At 37.8% G+C, this 26,919-nt stretch overlaps 1 protein-coding gene and 1 non-coding gene across 5 annotated transcripts in view; one reads left to right on the top strand and one right to left on the bottom strand.

Moving 5' to 3' along the window:
* The window catches only part of Scmh1 (Scm polycomb group protein homolog 1), a 136,383-nt gene that overhangs the window by 67,406 nt on the left and 42,058 nt on the right, over positions 1-26,919 (bottom strand). The window contains exons 1-5 of one of the 4 annotated variants that reach the window (XM_052177220.1): positions 22,069-22,132; positions 21,601-21,624; positions 18,813-19,037; positions 8,370-8,512; positions 7,412-7,482 (exon numbers count right to left, since the gene is read on the bottom strand). In XM_052177220.1, coding sequence (XP_052033180.1) covers positions 7,412-7,482; positions 8,370-8,445 — 147 coding nt within the window. In that variant the 5' untranslated portion in view covers positions 8,446-8,512; positions 18,813-19,037; positions 21,601-21,624; positions 22,069-22,132. Of the gene's footprint in view, positions 1-7,411; positions 7,483-8,369; positions 8,513-18,812; positions 19,038-20,514; positions 20,611-21,600; positions 21,625-22,068; positions 22,133-26,919 lie in introns of those variants that run through there. The other 3 variants (XM_052177219.1, XM_052177221.1, XM_052177218.1) reach the window with 3 other exon arrangements.
* Positions 11,067-11,195, top strand: LOC127681882 (small nucleolar RNA SNORA70). The gene has a single exon (XR_007977227.1). It is a non-coding gene; the product is annotated as a small nucleolar RNA SNORA70 (small nucleolar RNA).

Here is a 26,919-nt window from a genome sequence, read left to right as displayed (position 1 = left end):
AGGAGATGGAACTTGAAAATACAAGCATTTGGATTCAAACTGGTTATACCTGGGCCAAGGACAACCAGCCTTGCTTATTCCCAAACATTTAAGAAAGGTTTTATACAAATGAAGTATGAGAAGGTACAATGAAGGAAAAAGGTTACTTTCCTGTGACGTATCAAATATTGAATCATTACTAGTACAAGAAATGGTAGGAGTGTCCAATGATGTCTGCTGATCATTTGCTTTTTTCTATATCTACCATATGGAACATTAGAGGTTCATTTTTTTATTTTAATATTAAATCAACTAACATAATTGACATATAGTAAACTGTACATTTGGAAAGTCCTGACATGGGATTACATGTACTCTATTTATTCTGACAAGCTTTTGGTTTTAATTTCTTGAGGGTAATTGTATTTTTGTCTATGAGGGCTTATCGTTCTATGGTTTGTTGTTGTGTTGTCAGGCTTTGGTAACAGGTATTTCAAGCTGAACAGAATAGCTGAGAAGGGTCCCCCCTCCATTTCAGTTGATTTCTAAACTCAGCACACGCAGGTGCTAGATAACATTATAACATTTTCAAACAAAGTATGACTTGCTCTTTACTTCTCAACCTTGTTTCCCTGTTGTAGGCATATACACAATGATCCTTATTTTCTTTCATGATTTGAGATGCATTAGTGTTAGATCTTTAAAAGTTTGGATAAATTCAGGAGCGTGGGATGTGGTTCAGTCAATAGAGTGCTTGCCTACTGTGTACAAAGTCCTGGAATTCAACTCCCAATACTGTATAAACTAGGATGTGGATGCAGGAGGATCAGAAGTTCAAGGTCATCCTCAACTCTATAGGATGTTTGAGGCCAACTTGGAACACACACACACACACACACACATGCATGCATACATGAAAAAGAAAAATTTAAAAGCTGCATTAAATTCAGCAACAATTTGGTCCTGGGCTCTTATTTCTCTTATTTAGTGAGACTTTTTATTACTAATTCAATCTTTCAATATTATTTAATATCGATTACATTTTTGGGTATGCTGAGGTATAATTTAAGTGCATATTTGTAAGCACACATCCATGCAGAGGCCAGAAGAGGTCAATGGGTGTCCTGCAGTATCATTCACCTATGTTCTTGAGACACTCTCTCACTGAACTTGAGCTAGGCTGGCAGGCAGTTCGCCACAGAGATCCACAGTCCAAGACCTATAGGCATACCATGCCTGGCTTTTTATTGGGTCCTCAAGACAAGTGCTCTTCCCCACTGAGCCACCTTTCTAGAGCCCCATTCTGGTTCTTATGTCTTCTTGGTTCAACTTTGGTAGGTTATACAGGTCTTGAAATTTTTCTATTTTACTAGAATTTCCTATTTTTTTCCAAAAATAATTTCTAGACCCTTTAAATTTTTGTACTCTAAGCTATGATGTTTCTACTTTCATCTAGAATTTTATCTGGGTCCGCACTTGTAGTTAAGGCTTATTAATCTTTTCAAAGGATTATTTTATTTATCCGTTGTGTTCTTTTAGCCTTTATTTCATTTGTTTTTCTCCTGATTCTTCTACAAATTCTGGGTATGGCTTTTGAAGAACAGAAGTTTATATTTCTGAAATTTTCCTTTTATGTTTTTTCTGTACACGTGGTATACTCCATGTGTACACATTTATGTTTGTGCATGTGCGTGCACATGTACAATTATGATATATAGGCTGGAGGTCAATGTCAGATGTCTTCCTCAATTGTTCTTTCTTATTACATGTGTGTGCATCCTGACCCTATGCACGTGGAAGTCAGAGACTGACATCAGGATGTTTTCTCTGTCATCTTCCACCTTAATGTCTGGCTACAGGCACAGGCTATCACACTTGGTTTTCCTTTGGGAACTAGGAGATCTGAGGCCAGACCCTCAAAATGTCCTAGCAGGTTTGGGTCTGGTCTTAGATAAAAGGCTCAGATCTAGTCCTTGCCAAGGACTAAAGGTGGATCCTAGGGCAGATAAAAAAAAAATGTTTTGTTTCTGTTTCAATACTAGAAGTTAAGATCTTAAAATTTTCAGTGTATAATGTTCATAAAATGTTTGTTACAGGCCCTTGCTCCTATGGACTTTTAGAATTTTTAGGTAAATGGCTTTCAAAAGTTGTTAGGATATATTAATTGGCTTTATCTTATATTTACCTCATTTTAAGCTTGCCACAAAAGGTCTTAAACCTCTGTTTTCAAGGTAGGAAACATTTGTTCCTTGCTTCAAGCAGCAATCAAATTTATTACTAATGGTTGATCTATTACATGGCAAGCATTTTTAGGCAAAATTAATAATTGTTATCCAAAAGATAATTTGTACTATCAGATCACATGTTTATTCCTTTAAGTTTCTCCCTGCTTCAACACAGATACCTGAATTGGGTGCTATAGCAGCTATTTTTAAGATGTTAAAAGTCAAGCTTTTAATAATAGTAGATATATATATAGCTCATGGTTTATAATTGCTTAAAATTGGTCCATTTTTAATACTGCTAATTCTTAATTTCTACAGTTTATGCAAATGTGATTCAAAATTCTAAGAACAAAGGATATGTTCTCTAAATGACTGTCCTTTAGGTATTTGAAATAATTTTATATTTTGTGCACATCAAATTATAAAGATTTGTTCTTGATGTCCTCAATTTCTACCTCTACCACGTAATGGTGTTAATCCTAGAGGACTTAGTTATTACAGATAAATGATATTCATATTTCTAATTTAGAAGATTAAAAAATATGTGCATGTGACTAATGATTCATTTTTAGGCTGTCTAGTTGCAACTGCTCTAACAGAAAAAGCAACTAAAAATGCTATGTTTATTTTATATAATTACATAGTTATTGCCTATGTTATGGGTTATACTTTGTGTTCCAACTTAAATTAATAAAACAATATCTTCTTGGAAGAGAGAAGAGAGGGGAAATCGTGTCCCTGTGCATATCATTTATATTATGCTTGCATGTTTTTAAGAAAATTTTTAAAATTTGGATGCCAAGAAACTCCTTGCTAAATGTATATGACATCTTGTAATTAGGCATATTGATGTCTAGGTGAAATGAAGGAATTCACTTATTGACATATGCCATGATCCTGATTTAATATTGGGGGAGAAGGCATGTCCCCTATGTTTTTTCCACAGAATGCTGCAGAAGATATGCTGACTGTGTGCTTGCTGAATGCCCAGACCATGGTAACATAAGAGCTATATTGGGTATATGTTCTTGACTTACCTCAATTGTCAGATGTCCCAGGTTAGATAAATTGCCTAGCTTCAAGCTTTTAGACTTTGTGGGACAGAACATGGAGACTGTTAAGCTAGCTTAGGAAAAATTAATCTAAAGAAGAGTTAAAATGACTCTTCTCCTTATTGTGTTCAGCTGACTCAACCATAGACTGGTCTAGAAATAATTCCAATATTGAGGATTCCAATTTTGAAGATGGCTAACAATCTTCAGCCAGCTGTGTTAATTTAACATATAGTCTCCACTTTTCCTGAGAAGTAACAGCATATCTCTTTATACATAAGGCTACCTCTCCCACCCCAGAGGCCAAGCTTTGGGTCCTTAAAGTTAATTTGCAACTGAATTGGATACTTCAGGGACAAGTTAATCCTATTCCACCTTTAACTCTTGACCTTGTTTGTTAAGCAGACTGGCTGTCTCCACCCAGGCTCACCTGGATGGAGAGATTACATGTCTGTTAAAGACACTTGCAGACCCCCCTGGCTTCAAAACTTAAACAAGTGGATCTCCAAAGAGGGAGCCACATAGAACTCAGATCTATGTGTGTTTGTTTATGAACAAACATGGGTACCAGTGAGACGTGCGAGGCAACGCACCGCATGGGGAGGTGAATTTCTGCTTCTGAGTCCCAGGAAGTACACCTAATTGCATAGGGGTTAACGTCGAGAGGCTGTCCTTAAAATAATAAGGGAGCCTATTACCCCTCCTCTGAAAAAGACGTTATACAATATTTAGAGGAATTACGGTCAATGCCTCCTGGTTAAGGCCCGCCTTCTTATGAAGGATATTTATCCACTTGTTTTCTACCTCCTCGTGTTCTAATTAATAAAAAAAGGGAGGACATGTACAGAGCCATATTGGGACAGTCATGCACTGGGTCAGAGTTTGACTTTGGTCAAGGTTAACTTCTCCCAGATAGCCAGGATCCTGCTCCACCTAGGGCCGAGTGCTCGAAGTAAAGGTTAAGTTCATTGTTCCTCCAGGTCTAGGAATTCCTGAATTAAGCAGGTGACCCACCCAGCTGCCAGAGCAGTCAAGACGAGGACCTCCAAGAGAAGCTAGACAACTTCCACCGGAACTCAGCCTGGAGTCTGGGGGGAAGGGTTTGCCCAAACTGTTAAAAGGTCTGCCGCCATTAAAGTTTCGGGCTTTGATCAGTGAATATTGTCTTTGCCATACTTCTTTTCGCCCCTCTTCCCTATTTATTCCTCAGCTTCTGTTCCAGAAACCCACTTCGTAATAGCTGCAGGCAGCTATGGAACCCTACAACTGACATCAGGATGTTTTCTCTGTCATCTTCCACCTTAATGTCTGGCTACAGGCACAGGCTATCACACTTGGTTTCCCTTTGGGAACTAGGAGATCTGAGGCCAGACCCTCATGTGAGAGCAACAAGCACTTTACTGACTAAGCCTCAGTGCCTCCTTTTATGATTTTTAATTTTTTTTTTTTTTTTTTTTTGAGACAGGGTTTCTCTGTGTAGCCCTGGCCGTTCTGGAATTCACTCTGTAGACCAGGCTGGCCTCGAACTCAGAAATCCACCTGCCTCTGCCTCCCAAGTGCTGGAATTAAAGGCGTGCACTACCACTGTCCAGGTGATTTTTAATTTTTTATAGATCATATTTTGGCCAGATATTTTCTATATGTAAGGTGGATATTTCTGAGTTCACCTCACCCCTTTGGCTGCTATTTTTAAGTGGAAGTTTATATATCTTGTTAGATTATTTTATTTTATTTTATTTTTTTGGTCATGGATAAAATTTATTCATTTTTTGACACAGCTTCGTTGAATTTTTTTTGTTTTTTGTTTTGGTTTTTTTTGGGTTTTTTGCTGTTGGATTATTTTAAATCATTGACTAGAATGTTAATTTAATACTGAGGCAAATTTCCTAGTTAAATTATTCATTTCTAAGGGCGATTTCCCCTTTAGTAGTATGATGCTTTCTACCAAGTATAAGGCACTGCGTAGTTTTGCTAACAGCATGAGATCCCTTTTGCACCATTATCTTTAGCCGATTTGATGTCTTTTTTAAATCACAGACATTTAAAAAACGTATGGGAATATGTTAGCCTCACACACTCTTTTCTCTTTGCTTTCTCTTTGGGAACTCTAATTACACATCTATGTGTAATGCTTGCTGTTATCTTTTCATTTATATCTGAACTGCTTCCTCTCTGTGGTTCACTTTGGACAATTTCTGTGGCTCAGAGCTTAGTATTTTCTTCTAACATTAATATTAACAGTGTTTCTAATTTTACACATAATTGAGTCTTGCTATATTTCATTTCTCTACTTATATTTTGAACCTATCAATTAAAATAAGTTTAAGGTTACCTGCTGTCCTGTGTTCTGTATGATCCTGAGTCATCTGAACCAATTAACTATTCTCTTTACTACTTATTGCACTCTTCTGCCTCTTTGCATGCCTAATAATCTTTGAATGCATGTTAGGTACTGTGAATTTTAACACTGTGTACTGGGAATTTTATTTTTCTATAGATTTCTTGTAACTTGTTTCTAGATAAAGTTTCCTAAGGGCAGTCTGAGCCCTGCAAGTATTACTTTAATGATTTTTTTTTATGAAAGAATAGTACAGTGATCAGAGTACAACTATTTCATATTATCAAAAGGGCTTCCTGAGTGTTCTCCCAAAGCCCAATCAATGAGAGGGTTTTCCAGAAACTATGCTCAGTCTTGGGTGAGTATCAGGCTGTCTTCTAATATTTTCAGATTGATTTCCCATTGGTTGTAAGTAGTTCCTCATCACTCAACAGCAGTACTTTCCTGAATAATTAAAGACGATCCTCTGTAGTCCTGCTGGGTTTTGTTATGCTAAACATTAATCTTCTCCAACACCCTTCCCTGTAAATTCTAGCTACTTTAATGTTTCTGGACTCTGCTACATATGCTTGAATTAGAGAGTCTAGTGGCATAGCCCAAGATTCCCCATCCTTGGAAGATGATCTGATCTAGGCAGTAAGAAGGCAAATCACACAGGTTTAGCTCATTTGTTTCCCATTTCTCAGATCACTGTTCAGTTGCCTGATCTTTGATGACTTAGAAAGCGATTGCTTAGTATATTTTGACTGAAGAATATTTTAGGTAAAAATATGAATTTAGACTATTATTTCAAATAACCAGAAATATGTACTTTTTCTTAGAAAACAGATAAAACTTAAAACATTGATAAGGACCAGTTGAGGACTAAATACAAGGAACCTGTGATATCTTGCAGTTTAGCAACAGTGCACTGCTTCACTTACCAGCTCTCTCACACACTGACATGGCAACACCACCCACACGCTGTCTGGAACACTTAATTTTATGTGGCTCTAAATTACTCCAAAAATGCCCTTCAGTAAGACTGGGTTCAGTGCTCTTAAAGAAATTTAAGATTGTGGCAGAGATGTTGAATATAGGAAAACACTGCTCCATATTCAAGAACCATCTAAAATCCACAATTCTCTTTTCTATCTCCCTGAATTAAGAGAGTTAGAAAAGAAAAGACTCAGTATAATCAGTAACAGAATAACCTTGAAGAAAAGAAAGTGTTACTTCGATCTAAGTCAGGGAGATGCCTGGTGCTAAACTCAGTGTCCAACTTTTACTTGAATCTTTTTGTTTATTTTCTATATTCTTTGTTACATTCCAAATGATTTCCCCTTTCCCAGTTCCCCCCACTCCTCATAAGTCCCATAAGCCCTCTTCCCTCCACTTGTTCCCCAATCAATCCCCTCCCACTTCTCTCTCCTACAAAGCTGCATCAAGACTTTCCAGGACCAGGGCCCTCTCCTTCCTTCCTTCTTGGGAATGATTTGATATGTTAATTGTGTCTTGGGTATTCAGAGCTTCTGGGCTAATATACACTTAACAGTAACTGCATTCCATGCGAGTTCTTTTGTGATTGGGTTACCTCACTTAGCATGATATTTTCCAGATCCAACCATTTACCTAAGAATTTCATGAATTCATTGTTTTTAATTGCTGAGCAGAATTCCATTGTGTAAATATACCACATTTTCTGTATCAATCTTTCTAATCAAATTTCACATTGAGCTCCTTGGTAAGAAGTCAAAGGGCTCCTACTTCATGCTCTGATTACTCAAGCACTAGAAAACACTATCTCCTACCTACTAACCATGTTGAAAATCAATTACCTGTTTGAAGCAATGGACAGGTGCTGGGACTGAACATGTTTCTTTTAGGTATTTGTCCCAGGTAAAATGACCTGTAAGGGAAATAGAAATCTCAATCACAGTCAACTTCCTTTAAAAAGTGCTTTTAGGATGTACTTTACATTAAAGAGCAAGTAAGTCATTAATGGATTTTAAATTTAATTTTTTTTCCTATTTGATCTTAATCAAAGGTGATCTTAGAGGGAAGAATCCAAGTGTCCCGAGTGAGTCTTTTTAAATTAACATTTTAAAATCAGTCTTTAAGATGACTTTTGCTGTTTTTCCTGTTACTCCCTATACTAACTGAAAATTCTGAAGTAGGGTATATTAGTCTACCCTATATAGGGTAGTAAAAAAGTACCAAGAAGCCCATAAAAGCAGAAAAGGCAGAAGGTGGTGGGAGAATTGTTTGTTTTGAACAGTCTGACCCCTAAAGAAGCCCTGGAATGCGTCAGTCAGCATGATTTAGCACCCAGTATGGTTCAATCCCATACCTCAGCTTAGGAAGTATAAAACAAAGACTATCTAGAGACACGGAAAGAAGACTTCAGGGGAGGGAAAGCAACATGATTTGAGATAAATACACTCCAGTCCTCACCTGTTAAATTGCTACTCCAGGCAACAAATGCTGTATTGTGGTGTGGAATGAAAAGAATGTGACAATCTAGCCCAAAGTAGGACTTGGGAAGCAATCCTGGCAGCAATAAGGTTGAGAGACTGGCTGTCTACAGAATCTTTTAGTCTCTTGGTATTACCTTAAGTATTTCAAAGTGTAAAGAACAGTGAACTAGAGAATCAATCTAAGACTGACAGTATCCTGGGGCCAGGACAACATAGAAAGGCATAGGCTATTATATACAAATATCATTGAATGACAAAAAGATTACCAAATTCTTTATTTAAAAGTTAGAACAATTTACAGTTTCCCCCTAATACCCACCTAGAGGTGACCCCATGATGGAGCAGGGAAGGTCCCAGAGACTCTCACAAGCTAAAACACTGTAGCAAACCAGCATTTCTTGAATTTTCCTCTGTAGTGGAGCAGCACAGGGCCCCTTTGGGCCATGCAAAAAGCACTAGATGCTGGGAATAAAAATGAGTCACTGAATAATGATATCTAAATCACTACAAAGACGATGCCAAGACTTCGCACTCTATTGACTTTATACCTTCTGCTTTGTCACTTTCCCACCATCCTTAACTAAGCAAGTAAGTCTGACCAGAAATCCTAATCAGCTCTGAAATATTTCACAAGCCAATGATTAAACAACATGACTAGACAGCCCATACAGTAAATGAGAGGGTAATTTCCTAGAATGAAGATTTGAAAAGGTTACCAAAATTTAATTTTGATAGTATTATGTTATAATTATTAGCTGAGAAGGTCTTAAGTTGAAGACTGAATAATGTTGTCATTACTTGCTATTTTTTAAAAAAGGAAACATTGCAAAGTATTATTATATCTTTACAAATGAAAGATTTAAGTCAAATTTTAAATCTTGGATTCCACTGGACTGAGACCCTTAAGCTCTCTACCATTTACAGCAGAAAGTCCAGTTCAACTTTCTGAGCTGGCGGAAATGAACTACATATCCAGTAAGATATATACTACATATAACTTCTGAACATTTTAAATGTGACTAGTGTTAAGGAACTAAATTTTAAATTTTATTTAACTTCAAAGAATTTTAAAATGCACATATGGCTCATAACTAATGTGTCAGGAAGCACAGGTTAAAAGGTATGGCCAATTCTGGGTAACTGTTCTTACTAGCTTGAGTTCTGATCAAAAGTACTTAAGAGACTCTAGTTTTAAGAATTATGATGGTATTAGTTACAGTTGCTTATCACACATATCAACCATGCTAAACAGTTCCTGTGCTATAAGGTAAAGAGCCTAGAAACCCCAGGCATATACCATGTAAGAAATCTCCTATTACTAAGTAAAGAGAAATATGCTAAAAACAGTTCATCCACCATTGACTTGAACCATAACTGTTTTTTCTTCTATTTGATTGCCTGGGTCATTGACAGGTGTGAGAGAGGACAGAGGGAGAAGGAGAGGGAGGAAATGAGAGAAACCTAACCAGATTATTTAAACACATTCTTTCATGTTTATCATAAAGTCAGCAATTATATGACTTCTGAATCTGCAAGCATTAAAATAATCACAAAAGAAATGACAGTGAACAAGGTATATATCAAGAGTTAGTTTTTTAAAAAGATAATAAAACTATTATGTGATGGAAGCCACCTAGCCCATGTCACAGCTTTTACACTAAGTCACTGTGATGTGACAGCAGCAGCAGACAGTTGGAAGTAACAGTGAAAGTTTGCATCTAGGAAACCTTGATAAAAGCAGCTGGCAGACTCAGTACGGACCTCCAACAGTTAGTTTAACAACACAAGGTCTAACTTGTTGATTTCAAAACCATGTTCCTAAGTGCTGTCATTTCTTCAAAATATTCACTAAGTAGCTTCAAGGACACTGGTAATCGAAGTTGTGTTTATGGAATACTGTTATTTTTACATATACTGGAAGTCAAAAATGTTGTTTTTAATAGCAAATATCTTGGGCAAATTTAACCTTCCAAGCCTGAGTTTACTCATCTGAAAGGTGGAGAAAGGTGTATATATAATGCATACAATTGTATATAAATGCTTTATTTGATAAATACATAATATCCTTTCAAGTATATAGAACTGTGTTAAATGTTATGACACTTCCAGTTACTAGATAAGGAGACTATTAAACTTACTTGTACAAGTAATACTGTAAGTTTAACAAGGTAGAACAGATCACTATGAGAATGTAGTATAGGAAAATTTTAATATTTCATTTTTGTTATTTTAATTATGTATGTTATGTCAGTGTTTAATTATGTAAGTTATGTCAGTGTGAGTAGGCACATATGTGTATGGGTGTCCAGAGTCCAAAAAAAAAGGACTTCCGATCTCCTTAGAGTTATAGGTGAGCCACCTGACCTGGGTGCTGGGAACCAAACTGAGGTCCTCTTCAGGAGCAGCAAGGGCTTAATTGTTAAGCCACCTCTCCAACCCCAGTAAAGGGAAATTTATACGTGGGATCTGCAATCACTTATCTAGTATTACTAACAGACATATAGTATTTTTATAATTTAAGCACATATAAAACAAGGGTTCAAAAGTGTTCATGTTATTTAAAACATTCAAATATTATAATTTGAGTTTTCAATTATTTATCCAACACGTTTATTGAGCATCTTTCAGAGTAGGCACTTTAACAGAAATCCCTACCTTATGGAATTTACCTTGCATTCTGGTGTATGATAAGACACACCTAGCACATAAATAAAAAATGTAATAAACATTTGAAAGGAAGGAATAAAGTGGTGTAAAAGATGATGTAAAAAACAAAGAAGCAAGCTTACTGATTACTCTAACTGGTTACTATTAAAGCTACTCTAACTGGTTACTATTCTGGTTATGTTCCTTTTAAGAACTCTACTTCATTCTACTTAGATGTAGAAAGAAAAGTCCTTAAGAGCAATAATAATGGTAAATGTCTTTAGATTGGAAATTCTACTCCAAGATTACTGTCAAAACACTGTTTCATTGTGCATATGCCCTGTAACTTAGTAGATCCTAACAACTTGTGATGGTCATTTAAGTACCCCCTGTCCCCATGGGGACTTTGGTGTGCAATGGTTGCCAATACCAGCCTCCTTTAGTAGTGTATGTAGCCTATTGTCTATATGGGTTGCCTCAAGGGACCTTGGAAACAATTTTCTGGCAGTTGATAATCAAGTCTCTGATTACAATGCTGTCCCTCATCTAAGCTCCAGACAGGTGCCTTTGGGAAGCCCCAGGGCACAGTGGCCAGGGTTCACATTAGCCAGGTCATCATGTCCATCCACACCAAGTTGCAGAATAAGGAAGATGTGATTGAGGTTCTGTGCAGAGCCAAGTTCAAGTTCCCTGGCCGACAGAAGATCCACATCTCAAAGAAGTAGGGATTCACCAAGTTTAATGCAGATGAATCTGAAGACATGGTTGCTGAGAAGCCACTCATTCCTGATGGCTGTGGTGTCAAATATTCCCCAATCATTGTCCTCTGGACAAGTGGAGAGGCCTGCATTCCTGAAGGCTTCCACAGTGCTCTCCTATACCCCATCAAATCATGTTCAATAATAAATCTCCTATTTAAAAATAAAAGTGCCATCTGATGTCTTAGTGTCTATCTTTGTGTACCCATCTGTACTTTTTGTTGTTGTTGTTGGTTTTTTTGTTTGTTTGTTTTTTGGATTTGGTTTTTTCGAGACAGGGTTTCTCTGTATAGCCCTGGCTGTCCTGGAACTCACTCTGTAGACCAGGCTGGCCTTGAACTCTGCCTGCCTCTGCCTCCCAGAGTGCTGAGATTACAGGCGTGCACCACCACCGCCCGGCATCCCCCATCTGTACTTTTAAAAATTATCTTTGGGATGGCTAATCTTAATTATTAACAACTTGATTGGATTAAGAGACACCTAGGAGCTTACTAAAGCATCTTCCTGGGCCTCTGAGGTGTTTCCACAGATGAATACATCATGAAGGTTCTGACCTAATCAATGACGCAATCTATTGATAGATTGAGACTGTCAGTAGATTTCTGGGAAGTGGTCAAACAGTAGATGGAGTCTAAGAAGCTGATTACTAAGTGTGCCTTTGAAGGGTTTATCTAGTCTCTGGCCCCTTTCTGTTACTCCTCTTTACCTTGTTTACAATGAGACAATCAGTTTCCTTCCTTCCTTCCTTCCTTCCTTCCTTCCTTCCTTCTTGATACATCTGCTCTCCCATAGACCTAAAAGCAATAGGATCAGCTGACCATGACCAAAACCTCTGAAACAAACCAAAATAAATCTCTCCTCCTTTAAATTCTCTTAGCTTTTTGTCTATTATTTATTTAACCTTTATGCTTTTATTAACATGTTAATCATACACAATGTGTTTCATTAGGATACTTTGTATATGCATACAAAGCATTTTGGTCATATTCACACCACCACCCTCTCTTGCTTCCTCCTACTCTCAGGTTTTAGTGATGAAAGCCTAAAATGATCTTCCTAGGGAAATACCAAAGAGGAGGACTAATAGACAAACTGGATATTTTAGGTTTTGACACAAAATATATATTGCTGAAATATCTTCTACAAAGAGTATTCCAATTTCTACTACTATCACAAGTACATGAATGGAAGGTAGATTGTATATATACATTGTATACATGTATAAAATTCTCAAATAATAGATAAATAAAATAAAATAAAGAATGTAAGTATGTATTTCATGCCTTTGCTATAAAGTATGTTTTGACAATTTCTAGCTTTTTTTTTTTTTTAAAGACAGTGTCTCACTTATATACCCCCAGTCTGACCTGGAACTTGGTACTTATCTAGGCTGACCTCAACCTAGCACTGTTACTGCCTTAGCTTCTCATGTGCTAGGAAATTTGATAAATCTAAACAGTAAAATAAATAAATAAATAAAAATAAAACAAAATAAAATGCTAATATAATTTTTGGACAGTTCTTTGATTACTAATAAGGTTGAAGACCTTTGGAGGCTTAGTACCTAGTTTTTATTTTTTGCCATCTTCCTGGTAAAAAAGGAGGAACAAGCTTCCATTTCTGACAGAGTCCCATCGTGTATATCACTGAGACGCGCGTCTCATTTGGTAGGGTCTCCCTATGTCCCCACTGCCCCTTTCATGGCTGCTTGGGTTTCACACTGCACTTTCCTCACTTCCATATTATAAAATTATGAACTCATGTTTTCCTTCAAGAATGTCTCCAGTTTTGCTTTATATATGTAAACATTTAATCTATTTGTAATTTATAAAATAAACAAGGCAAGCATCTGGCTTTCCTTTTTTACTTTTTTCCCTAATGAATGTGCTCCAATATCATCTTCTGAGCACACCATCTTTTCTCCATGGATTTGAAATCACCTTGCTTTTGTATTAATTTTTCATACATTCTGAGATCTATTTCTGGTTGCCATTCTGTTCTTCTCATTAGTCTGTGTATCCCAGCATCAGAAACACTGCTTCAAGTAGTTTCATAATCAATTTAAATAATTTGCTTGAATGGGTTCTTTTAGTAACTCATATCTATGTGTTCTTGGCATACATAGATATGAGTTAAATGGTAGCATATATAGCGCTAATAAAATCCAGTTGTTCTAAAATGTCTAATGTTAAATAGTACTCACAATACTTCATCCAGAACCCTCTAAAATTATTAATTGATATTTTAATGGATCAGATGAAAATGAAACATCAAACCAAAATATAACCTCTGAAAATAAATAACTTAATTATATTATTAGTGTTTCTCAAATTTGTCCCAAAGAAACCTAGTATCTAAAAGCAAAGTGTTCATCAAATACCCTGGCTAAAAAATGGAAGTTTCAAGTGGCAGCTCAGCTCCCAGAATCAGTGCACTAAGAGTTCATTAATATACATTCCAACCATCTGGTTTGGGGTTTTTAAAAAAATTCATGCACAGACAAGAATAAGTGAGTTAGTATGTATAGTCTTTCATCAAATGCCTTGAGACTAGAGCAGAAGGTTGGGTAAAACAAAAACCAAACATTTAAACAAAACCCAAAACAGCAGCAAAAACCTCACAAAACAAAACCAACCCAAACAAACCAAAACAAGTTTCAGCTGTGACACTGAAAAATATTTTCATGTAGTTTCTTCACTCAGGAAAAAAAAAAAGAAATAAAAAGGTCACTTGAGGTGTTGTTGTGATAGAAATAAAGCATCTAGAACAATGTTACTATTCTTTTTAGGTGATGAACAAAAGAGGCTCTGCTAGTGTCTTCTTAGTCAGGGTTTCTATTCCTGCACAAACACCATAACCAAGAAGCAAGTTCTTTTCACATTGCTGTTGATCACCCAAGGAAGTCAGGAAGCAGGAGCTGATGCAGAGGCCAAGGAGGGATGTTCCTTACTGGCTTGCTTCCTCTGGCTTGCTCAGCTTGCTTGCTTATAGAACCCAAGAATACCAGCCCAGAGATGGCACTACCCACAGTGGGCCCTCCCCACTTGATCACTAATTGGGAAAATGCCTTACAGTTGGATCTCTTGGAAGCACTTCCCCAACTGAAGCTCTTTTGTGATAACTCCAGCATGTGTCAAGCAGACACACAAAACCATCCAGTACAATTGATCCCTTGTCAACTAGACACACAAACACATCACTATTAAGCCTCAAGCCTTACTTTCTTATTCATCCCCAAGATCTAAACAACTTTAAAAGTCTCACAGTCTTTGCAAATTCTTTTGTTGTTTTTTATATCTTTTATTTTTTATTTTTTTATTATCTTCTTCATTTACATTGCCAATGGTAAAACCTTTCCCAATTTCCCCCTCCCCAACGATTCCCTCCCCCTCCTACCTCCCCCTGCCTCCATGTATATGCCCCTCTACCCAACACAGTCTCACTTTCCCCCAGCTTCCCCCTCCCCAATCTGTTTCCTTTTGTTGTGGCCTCTATTGAGCCTTTACCTGACCAAAGACCACTCCTCCCACTGATGCCCCAAAAGGCATTCCTCTACCACATTTTTGGCTGGAACCATGTATACCCCTTGGTTGATGCTTCAGTCCCTGGAGTCTTGGGGTGTCTGACGTCATTTTCCCCCATGGGGCTATAAACCCCTTCAGCTCCTCCAGACAAGCCTCCAGATCCTCCGTTGGGGACCCCAAGCTCAGTCCAAGCTTGGTTGCTAGTTTCAGCTTCTGAATTCGTAAGACTCTGGGAGGGCCCCTCTGGAGACAGCCATGGCATGCTCCCTTTGGTACATGCTTCTCATTGTAGTGTCAGGGGTTTGCTGACTATTTATAGGATGAATCCCCAGGTAGGGCACTCGCTAGGTGGCCTTTACTTCAGACTCTGCTCCACACATTGCCTCCCTTGTTGCTCCTGTGAGCATTTTGTTCCCTTTCTCAGAGGAACCATAGCTCCCTCACTTAAGTCATTCTTCTGGAGCTTCCTGTGCTGAGTGAATTGCAGCTTGTTTATTTTGAGCTTTTGAACTAGCATCCACTTATTAGGGAGTGCATACCATGTGCTTTCTTTTGCGACTGGGATGCCTCGTTCAGGAAGACACTTTCTAGTTCTATCCATTTGCCTAAGAATTTCATGAATTCGTTGTTTTTAATAGCTGAATAGTACTCCATTGTGTATATATACCACAGTTTCTGTATCCATTTCTCTGTTGAGGGACATCTGGGATCTTTCCAACTTCTGGCTATTATAAATAAGGCAGCTATGAACATAGTGGAGCATGTGTCCTTATTACATGTAGGAACACTTTCTGGGTATATGCCTAGGAGTGGTATTTTATATATGTGAGTACACTGTCGCTGTCTTCAGGCACACCAGAAGAGGGAGTTGGATCCCATTACAGATGGTTGTGAGCCACCATGTGGTTGCTCAGAACCTCTGGAACAGCAGGCAGTGCTCTTAACCACTAAGCCATCTCTCCAGCCAGGTGTTAATATTTTAACTCATCTCAACAATGAATTAGGATAAAATGTATAAGACCTTTTATATTTCTTGATCATCTTCACATTCCAATTCATATTATCTTATAATTATGTTAGTCCAAGAGTAGTGGGGAAACAGCTGACTGAAGACAATGTCAATGATACAATGTCTATCCACATGTGGGCATGTATAGTGGGAATTTTTCGATGCTGGCAAACATTGTACAGATAAGATTCTTTTAAAAATTAGTCTTCAGTAAGACCTAAGTAATTTTAGTTTCAATAAATCCTGGTAAATTAAGTTATTGGAAGGGGGTAGAAGAACAGAAGCCCTGAGAACTATTCAAGATGAATTGCATATTTGTTTGATTATCCTTCAGGAAAAGGCTCATGACTTGGAATCTTGGACCATAATGGAGACAAATATATAACCCAATAATTTTCAGTAATTATTTTCATTATGATCCTGTATAGTGGCTCACCAGCAGTACAAAATATACTCTCATGAAGTAGCACCTTTATACACCACTTGTGGGAGTACATTTCCACTGCTTTAGAAATCAATGTGGAAGCTCCTTAAAAGGTTAAATACAGGTTTTCATATAAATCAGCAATTCAACTCAAAATATCCAATCTCAAATCCTAAGTCTTTTTATAATTAAAAGTCTCTTAACTGTGGGCTCCACTAAAATACTTTCTTTCTTCAAGAGGGAAAAATATCAGGACATAGTCCAATCAAAATCAAACTCCAACCATCCAATATCTGGGATTCACTCACAATCTTCTAGGCTCCTCCAAGCACTTGGGTCATTTCTCCAGCTCTGCCCTTTGTAACACACACCTTGTCTTCTAGGCTCCAGCTGCCTGTACTCAACTGCTGCTGCTGTTCTTGGTGGTCATCTCATGGCACTGGCATCTCCAGAACACTGCTGCCTTCTGCTGTAACTAGGCTTCACCAATAGCCTCTCATAAGCTCTCTTCATGGTGCCAAGCCTCAACTCCTTTGCATGACCCCTTCAGTCCTGGGCCATCAATTGCAACTGAGGCTGCACCTTCACCAATGGCCTTCCAAAGCTTCTCACAGAGCTGAGCCTCAGCTGCTCTTCATGACCCCTTCATGCCTTCAAAATCAATACCACCTGGGTGACTTTTACACATTACCAAGTCCAGCCAGAGCACAAGGTACAATCTTGGCTTTCTCTGGAAACAGTCTTTGTGCTCTCAGAAAACAGTTCCCAGAAGATTTCACCTCAGTGATGCTGGTCTCTTCTTAACCACCACTAATTTCTTAGCTCCAGCTAACCAGAATCAATAGTCCCAGTAATACAAAGGTTTCACTTTAGTAGTTCTGGTATCTTTTTAATCACAGCTGATTCTTCAGCCCCAGATAACCAAAACCACAGAATTTTCACAATTAAAATAGCAATGGCTGATAAAAGTCTTTAATCTTCCCTCTGAAATTTCACAAGGTAGGCCTCCATCTTCTGCACTGTTCTCAACATTATTTTCCAACCTCCTACACAATATCCTACAGAGCTCTTTAACATCCCAATGGCTCTTATAGCTCAAAGTTCAAAAGTCCTTTCACAGTCCTCCCCAAAACATGGTCAGGTTGTCACAGGAATACACCACTATGGTGGTACCAACTTGTCTTAGTCAGGGTTTCTATTCCTGCACAAACATCATGACCAATAAGCAAGTTGGGGGGAGGAAAGGATTTATTCAGCTTACACTTCGCACATTGATGCTGATCACCAAAAGAAGTCAGGACTGGAACTCAAGCAGGTCAGGAAGCAGGAGCTGATGCAGAGGCCATGGAGGGATGTTTCTTACTGGCTTGATTCTACTGGCTTGCTCAGTGTGCTCTCTTATAGAACCCAAGACTACCAGCCCAGGGATGGTACCACCCCCAATGGGCCCTCCCACCCTTGATCACTAGTTGGGAAAATGCCTTACAGCTGGATCTCATAAAAGCATTTCCTCAACTGAAGCTCCTTTCTCTGTGCAACCTCCAGCCTGTGTCAACTGATACACAAAAACAGACAGTACAGTTATGCTTTCTGTAGAGTTCAGGCAAGGAATATGGGGTGAAAAAGGTCTGGGTTCAAGAGGCTTCACAGGTTCAGAATCATGAAACTTATGCTAGATGGAAGCTTAAGAGTTTCCTCAAACAAACTTTTGGATACTTGGCTCCGCCTCCTACCGTAGGTAGCACCTCACATCTAACTACCTTGTACCATACCGCCACTATACATTGAGAGTAACTCAACAAAACCACTATTTTTATCTGCAAAGCCTTCTTGTTTTCTTATCTCCTTTATGCTCTTTTCATAATCATCCCGTCCTATCACTGTCATGAGCTATATGGATGGGGACTGTTTCTTCAACCCTCATTGTTAAACACAGAGCCTTAAAGTTTAGTGCAGCTTAGTCAAAGTTTTTGGGTAAATGAAAGCAAGAAAAAAGCAAACAAGTCCTACTTCTGTCCTGGACTAGTAACATCAATGTGGGCACTTAAGTTTAGCCTGACTCAGAGAGAGAGAGAGAGAGAGAGAGAGAGAGAGAGAGAGAGAGAGAGAGAGAGAGAGAGAGAGAGAAGAAGAAGAAGAAGAAGAAGAAGAAGAAGAAGAAGAAGAAGAAGAAGAAGAAGAAGAAGAAGGGAGGGAGGGAGGGAGAGACAGAGAGGGGGGGAAGGAGGGAGAGAGAGAGAGAGAGAGAGAGAGAGAGAGAGAGAGAGAGAGAGAACACAAGAATTAAAAATGGTGACTTTGTGTTAGAGGTCAGAAAGTATGTCACCTGTGAACCAACGGAAGAAACAATCCATTAACATTAGTCACGAGTAAGAAAGCAAGTTCTGAGTCATTTCCTCACCCATTCTTCCAAGACTTATTTACAGTATTGTGCTGGGCACTGCAGATACAACCATGATCAAAATATTGCCCTCGTTCTTGTGAGCTTCAGTCTAGTGAGGGACAGAAACTAAGTGATCCATGGCAGAAAGGTGTGGTGAGGGCTGCACTTGGAGAGGTGGAGGGTGCTGTAGGAGCACGCAGAAGGTTTGTGGAAGGCTTCCCAGAGGCAATAACATTCGGGCTCCTAAGTATAAAAGGATAAGATAAGCAGGAGTCAAAGCTAAAGCAAACTGTTTCAGAGAAAAGTTTCAAAAAGAGGTTATAGATAGAAAAAGTGTGAGTATTAAAGGTTTTTACTTTATGGTTTATATATTCTACATGGTTAATATATTCAACGCAATAGGACCTAGAAACAAATTTCTGAGCATGTCTGTAAAGGTTTATCTAGATTAGGCTAATTACTGTGGAAAGACAAACACTAACTGTAAACACCATTAAAGGGTTCCAGAATACCTAAGATGGAGAAATTTAGCTGAGTAGAGGCATTCAACTCCCTCTGCTTCCTGTTTGTGTATATGGTAGCTGTCTGAAGCTTTTGACGCCACTACTTCCCTGCTCTGTATGTACACACACTGTTCATGAGTATGAATTCAGACTAAATAAACCCTTCTTTCTTCCTAACTTGCTTTTGTCAAGTACTCTGCTATAACATCAAGACAAGGAACTAATGCACCATGTTAAAGAGAAATAGAATACTCATGTGTTTAAGGGGCAGTCTTTAGCTGCACCTTGATCTGAGGTGACAGTGGCTGCACTATAAAAGTGGCAGAGCAGCAGAGAGAAGGCATACCTGGAGCTGCTATCTAATAACCTGAAAGCAGACTCCCTTCTGTATGGCCCAAAGTTACAACATGGTTACCAGAAATTATGAAGAAACATATTTGGCTCAACAGATGCATGTCTAATATGAAGCAACTTACCTGAAGAGGCAATTAAATTCCTAACAATTTGAGGTACTCAAGATATTCAATAAGCAATCTTAAGTGTCAAATTTTGAAATGCTACATCAAAGCATTAGTAATTATTACTCTTATCAAATCCAGGGTTTTGAATATGCCAGGCAGACACACTATCAATGAGTTATATCACAGCCCGCCAAAGCAGATTATCTTAGGGTCTTTTTCAGAATGAAGGCTTTGGAAGTCTTTGACTCTCAATTCTCATGGGAAAAATAGATCATGAAGCCTTAATGTATATCATGAAGCCTTAATGTATATTGAAGAATACGCCCGTGTCACCAATTACTCTCATAAGGAAAACTATACTTTCAAATTATAAACTCCCATGCCAACTGATATCCTTCATGTAAAATGAGTAACAAAACTCCCTGTAACATACTGTTTACAACATGCCCAAGGCAGTAACGTGAGCTACAACTGATACCAAGATTCAAATAAGCAACAAGACCAAAATCAGCAGCAGTTACAACTGCGCCCCCTTTGCCTGATGATGTTAGATTAGCTCAGCATCTCTGTTTCATGATCATTTTAAAGATGAGGAATTATGTCGGGAAGATTAATTTGCTTGGAGTAGAGAACAGGAATTGAACCCAGTCTGTGTGACTCGATGTTCATGCTTTTCCCACTTACACATTAGTGCCATAAAAGATTTTCGAGAAAAAAAAAATCTAAAGAATTAAGTAAGATCTATTAATTATTCACCAAATCCCAGGAACTTTGCCCTCCATCATTTCACTTCATTCATTTCTTCAGCCCACATACATAATGCTTCATTTCAAAGAATGTCAGATTGTAATTAACATGTGAGCTCAGCTGCTGAGAGGAATGAAAAACATTACAATTCTCCAGTGTAAAGGAATAGGCAAGGTTTATGATATTTTCACATTCATTACCTCATGTGATCTTACAGTCCTGTGACTGGACAAGATAGGTTATTATTCCTGTTTAACTAATGCTAAAAGTAAGGACCAGAGCCACCAAGTGACGACATGGCAGAGCCAGCTCTCAACAACCCAGAATTCTGTTGAACTCCTCCTCTACTCTTCTATTTTGCTGTTTTCTGTATCAGGATCAATAGAAATATCTTATAGGAAGAACAGACAACATGAAGAGAGCAGATAATAACTATAATACGGATGAACACATGGAATTAAAGTAACAAAACTTGAGCAAATATCAACATTTCTGTGCTACACAGGATATCATAGAACCCTAAGAAACTGACTGGTGTTTACGTAGAAACCTTAAAAGCTGACTGAGAACCATAAGCATTAGTTTTATTCCTCAAATCTTAGTCCTGAAATATACTATGCAAGTTAAAAATTAAATGCAATATCAGTCTGGCTTGTTATTTAAAAAGATGTATTTGTGTTTTTCTGTAGTTTTTAAATGCAAGATATCATTATGTTTAGTTTTGGCTCAACATATCCTATTAATAATTTTCTTTAGAAAAATTGCACTAAATGTATTATGAACAATGGAGGTTTGTTTTAGCCAGGACTTGGTAGATTAAGGAGTTACTTCCAGTTTGGTTTGGCTTCCCATCTTACCTGTATTCTATATAATCAACCATACTCCTTCTATTTTTGTTATCTTGGTCTTTAACCTCCTGATTAGTAGGACTTGATATGACACCTAAGTTAATTACATGCCAATTAGGCAAACAGTGATTCCTGGATTATAAAACAAAGACACAAGGAGTTCTTTTCCTGGTGGATTAAAACGACTTACAATCAAATCCCTGGTCTAGTAAGTCCCTCATTTAAAAGAAAAAGAAAAATATCTTACCTAGTTCCAGGATGTCACCAGGTTCTATTAAAAAAAACAAATGTTAAACCATAGGTCATTAGGTAACAGACTGTAACAGAATGATATAAAGGTGAAGTTCTGGTATGAAATAGGGGCTTAAATGTTTATCTAGTACAACTATTTCATTTTAAAAGAGCTTATTAATAACTGCAGAAACATAACATTCAATCTTGCCTTCCTTTTAAGCCTAAATGAATATACTGGAAATGCAGAGGCCAAGCAACTGTGCCTAGAGAAAAAAAACACTAATTTGTGATTATTTATACTCAGAATCTAGGTTTCCAGATCAAAAGAAAATAGATCTCTTTTGACAGACACCTCTACACATGATAATATATGCTTTTTGATTTAAAGAGCCAGTTGGTTGTAAACGCAGACTTCTAGGAAACAACTTTTATGGTGAGAGATACTGAATACAATTTTTCATGCTAAATAGTATTTTCTTACCTTGATATTGAGATGCAGACTCTGACAAGTGACCATATTTATGTTTTTTCACATCATTCCAGTCTATAGTTACAGAAAGAGATAAGGATATGTCACGAGGAAATAAAATACAAGATTCAGTATTAGTGGCAGCATGCATCAGTAGTTCTTAATAAAGAAATGCACCTCAGAGATTTCATTCTAAGGAAATAATACAAATAGAGAAAAAGGTTTTATTTGAAAAGGTTCAGCTTTTCTATACAATAAAAGAAAGAGGCAAGTGTTCCAGGATTTGGTATCTTCCCTGGGTTCAAGCTTGCTTTAGTTGGCTCTTTCCCTGGTATATTCCCATTCCCTCCTTTTGGAATGGGAGTGTTTATTCTGTGCCAGTGTACACTGGACGTATAGAAGGTGCTTACAGGTGTTCACAGTTAAGAGACTACATGAGTCTTAGAAAATACTGCATTTACACCTTAAATCTGTTCAAGACTAGGGGATTTTCTGTTGGACCAGAGGCTTTCTGCCTTATCAGATTTCCATAAACCTATGGGAGAGGCTTAAAGTGATATATATGGATGTTAAGTTGGTGAGAGAGAGCTTTCTGGTGGTTAATATTTTCAATTTGACTAGATCTAGGATCACTTAAAATTTCTGGGAATATCTTTTTAGTTTCTAGCTTTGGTTAGAGTGAGAAGACTCTCCATTACACCAACAAATGTGAATGGGTGTGTTCCTAGACTGTATGAAAAGGAGAAAACAACATCAGTTTCCTATGATTATTTGGAAGTTCAAATTAAGAACTTCCAGGTAATATAGCAGATTAGAAGCAGCATCTGCACAAGTGGATAGATAGAAGATACAATTGACAGAAGAGTAACTAGGGTTGCTGTGCTGGCTTTAAGATGGTCCTGCTAACTCCCAAATGTCTGTGAATGGACCTTGACTGTTTCTGCAGCAAGTAGGCTACCAAAGCCACCCTGATAATCATAACTGTCTGCTAGGAAATTGCTACAGGAGCAGCATAAGAGTTCTAGAGAGAGGATGCAGACTGTTAACCAGAACCTCAGACAGACAGACAGACAGACAGACAGAGGAAACAAACTTCCCCCACCACCCTTTTTAAAAAACAAGCTACACAGGGTCTTATCAAGTATGCTGTGGGAACTAACATAGTACTCTGTCAACATACAAAAATACTCAGATGGGCTAGTTTTCCATATCCTGATTCACAGAAATCCCTACCTATGGCAAGTCGATCACCTATGGCAAGTTGATCCTTAATTCATTATCTAATGACAAAAGATTGTTAACTCACTTGGGAAGAAGACAGGGCACATATCTAGATGAAGGAAGGCTTAGGCACTTGTGTATTCATTTTATTTTAGATTCAACTAACTTCTACTATACCCATGAACTAGGCCAGAGCAAACTGCCTCATATATATCATATCAGGTATTATCAGTATCATTTTAAAGGTAAGAAATTAGAGTGTATTAAGGATTGGTTAGGGCAAGAGCAAGGAAAGATAATAAAACAATAACATTCTACAAAAAAAAGTTAATCCATATATAAATGGAAATACTACTTAGTGGGATACCTCCCTACTTGGTTAGGAGCCTTCTAAACTCCTTGGAACAACAAATACAGATTTTTGCCACTATTCTTGGATGCCCATCAGAATTTGATGGGAAAATTCTGTAAATGTAACCACATAGTTTCAGAACACAGAGAATTCAAGTTGAATCTAAGCTGGAAGCTTCCTTCCTGCTAGCTAGCTCAATGTGTCAGAAGGTACCATGCAGGCTGCTAAGGGAAAAAGAGCAACCAACAAGTCTTACCCAGCAGTGAACCTTGCAAGGTACAGTAGTGACCTACCAAGATAGTCATGCAGTGGACTTCTGATCTGAGGTACATCCACTATCGTGCCTAGTACTGTAAACCTACTAAAGAGTCAATGACTTGGGAGGCTCATAGGCCCTAAAGGAAAACTTCCAAATCTTCTTTGCTAAATGGACAAGTTATCAAATTGTCTTCTAACTACTAGTGTTTGCACCCACAGATTGGTATTGTTCTCAACTTTTGCCAGAGAAACTTCGAATTGGGTGCTGGAAGCAGTTAATGCAAAGATTCAAAAATGTTCAACATGCCAAGAATAAGCAACTGTGTTCTACTACTCTAAATAGGACATTTATTACTCCTTCCAAGACTCAAGGAACATTATGGAAAAGGGGACAGAAAGAGTGTAAAAGCCAGAGGATGATGAGGTATGCTGTGAAAAAAAATCTTAACACAACAAGGCCAATGCACCGATGAACCAGCTGTGGTTATCAGAACAAGACCAGCCAAGACTGGGCCAGCCAACATTTCATCATGGATAGAGGACAGGTTCATGAGGCCTCACCCTTTACCTAAGGGACCATTGGCAGTTGATAGCTGCTAGTGAGAGAAGTGTCATTTTCTTCAGTGGAAAGTTGCCCATACTACAGTAAATAACCTCCTATTTATGCTCATTCAAGCACAGAAGACATGAAAGTAAGAGAGGGGAGGGGCTTCTTAGGAAGAAAAAAGGATTCAGCAGAAGAGGATGAGGGAAAATGCAATGGAAATGGGGGTAAAATGAGTAAAATTAATTCTATACATAGATGAGGTTGTCAAAGAATAAGAAAAGTAAAAATAACATCTGTAAACGTGTTTATGTAGGTTTATTCATTCAACAGATAGTTATCATCTGCTATTTAGCAGTCACTACTCTAACAGGAAGATCACTGGATAAAGCAGATAAACCCTTGCCCCAGCTTATAGTCTGTGGTGTGCTCACCAGGGACTTCAAAAAATATATCTTTTTTATTAGAAGAATCTTTTCTTAAAGATTTTATTTTTTAATATTTGTTCAGATGTGTATGTGTGTGTGCTTGCTCACATAGGGTTCCACAAATATGTGTATCCATATGTGTATGTGTGTGTGCATGTATGTATATGTGTGTGGTGTCTGTACACATGTGTATATGGGTGCCTATGAAGGTCAAGAAAGAGCATCAAATGTGCCAGGGTGGTTTGGTATACATTTTTCCCTTAGAGAAGAGAGAATGGGAGGAGGAGAGGTGGGGGGGGGGTGTGGGACTGTGAGGGAGGTATTCTGTGAATGGGATGTAAAATTAATAAATAAATTAATTTAAAAAAGGGGCATTGGATCCCCTGGATCTAAAGTTACAGGTGGCTGAGAGTCACATGTCATGGGTTTGGGATTCAAACTCTAGTCCTTTGGAGGAGCAGCAAGTGCTCTGAATGGCTGAGCCATTTCCACAGACCCTTATTTGAGGTATCTTAAAGAATATTCATTGCAAGGAGGTCCATATCAAAAGCTTTTAGATAATGAGACTTGCTCTGTAGTTAGTCATGCCCTAAAATGAGTAAGTAGAAAGGTTGGATGAACACTTATTACCAAAGATTTGGAAAACTTTCCAAGCTGAGAAGGAATATACAGGTTAGACAAGAGAAGTAACTAAATAAACTATTAAGACCCTAGTAAACATCTGAATTCTCTTTCATAAGCACCAAAGGACATTTGGGTACTGACATGGCAGTGATGGATACATTTTTTATGTCTTTGTGTCTACTAAGAGTATGTGTCCATCCTGCTTATGAGCTACTAATCTGCATAGATTATGCCATATCTTCTGTCGTATTCCATACAGCTGATTCAATGAAATGAATGGATAGAGAGAAAGGCAGTGAAGTCTTCATATTCTATGTCATTCAATTTGGGATTGAAATTAAATTTCAAATATACTATTTTAAAAATAAATCTCTAAACTGTCCGCTACTTCCTTATTAAAATTCTACTCATTCATGCTTAAAATGAAAATTCACTGACAACACATAGGTCCTAGCCTAAAGGTAATAAGAACTCAAAAAATAGCAAGACATCCACTTTTTGGTCTAGAAAAGGGGGAAAGACACATAAATATACACATTAAAGTGTTGTAGATGTTATATTAAAACAAAGCATGGGGACTTAAGGAAGACATGAGGGTAAGATCCAGTTCAGTAAAGGAAGGGGTGAAAAGGTAAGCATGTAAGGGAAAATCAATACTCTGTTGAGTCTTGGAGCTGGAATCCTGACAGCAAAGTGAAGCCGTGAAGTACAGGAAGTAAAGACGAAGCCAAGTACTGCACCTGCTGCCCAGTCTGACGTGGCAGCCACTGGCCACGTCAACAACAGAGTACTTGCAATGTACTACAGTCACTGAAGAGGTGAGTATGTATGCAGTTTTATGTACTCTCACTAATTTAAATTAAAAAACAACTGACTGCAGCTACTGAGAAGATGTATAGTTGAGAAAACTTAAAATATATTTGGAACAAAACTGGATAGGTGAACTTACTTTTCCAACTGTGATCTTTTTTTTTTTTTCAGATTTACTTATTTTATGTGCATGAGTGTTTGCCTGCATGTTTTTACAATGTGTGTGCCTAGAGATGGTTGTGAACACCTATGTCCTCTTCAAGGACAGCAAGCGCCCCCAACTGGTGAGCCATCTCTCCAGCCTGTAATTATTTTTTAAATATAAATACAAATTAGTTATTTCTGATAAACCTAGGACCTGAATTAAGATTTGTTAAACAGATTCTAAACACCTTTTTATTAGACTTTTATGTTGGTCACATGTCAAAATAATGTTTTAGATATAAAAAATAGATATATTATTAAATTAATTTCCCTGCATTTTATCTTTTTAATGTAAAAATTTAAATTACATACACAATTGCACTGGTCTCTGGTGTGCTTCAGTATGGCAAGGCAATGGCTGCTTACTTTATTATACTTAAATAAAAAGAAAGACAGTGCCTAGCATGAAGGGCTGGGAATGA

This window comes from Apodemus sylvaticus, chromosome 3 (genome assembly GCF_947179515.1).
Source record: "Apodemus sylvaticus chromosome 3, mApoSyl1.1, whole genome shotgun sequence".
Classification (NCBI taxonomy): Eukaryota; Metazoa; Chordata; class Mammalia; order Rodentia; family Muridae; genus Apodemus; species Apodemus sylvaticus.
This window is presented reverse-complemented; position numbering and strand designations above follow the sequence as displayed.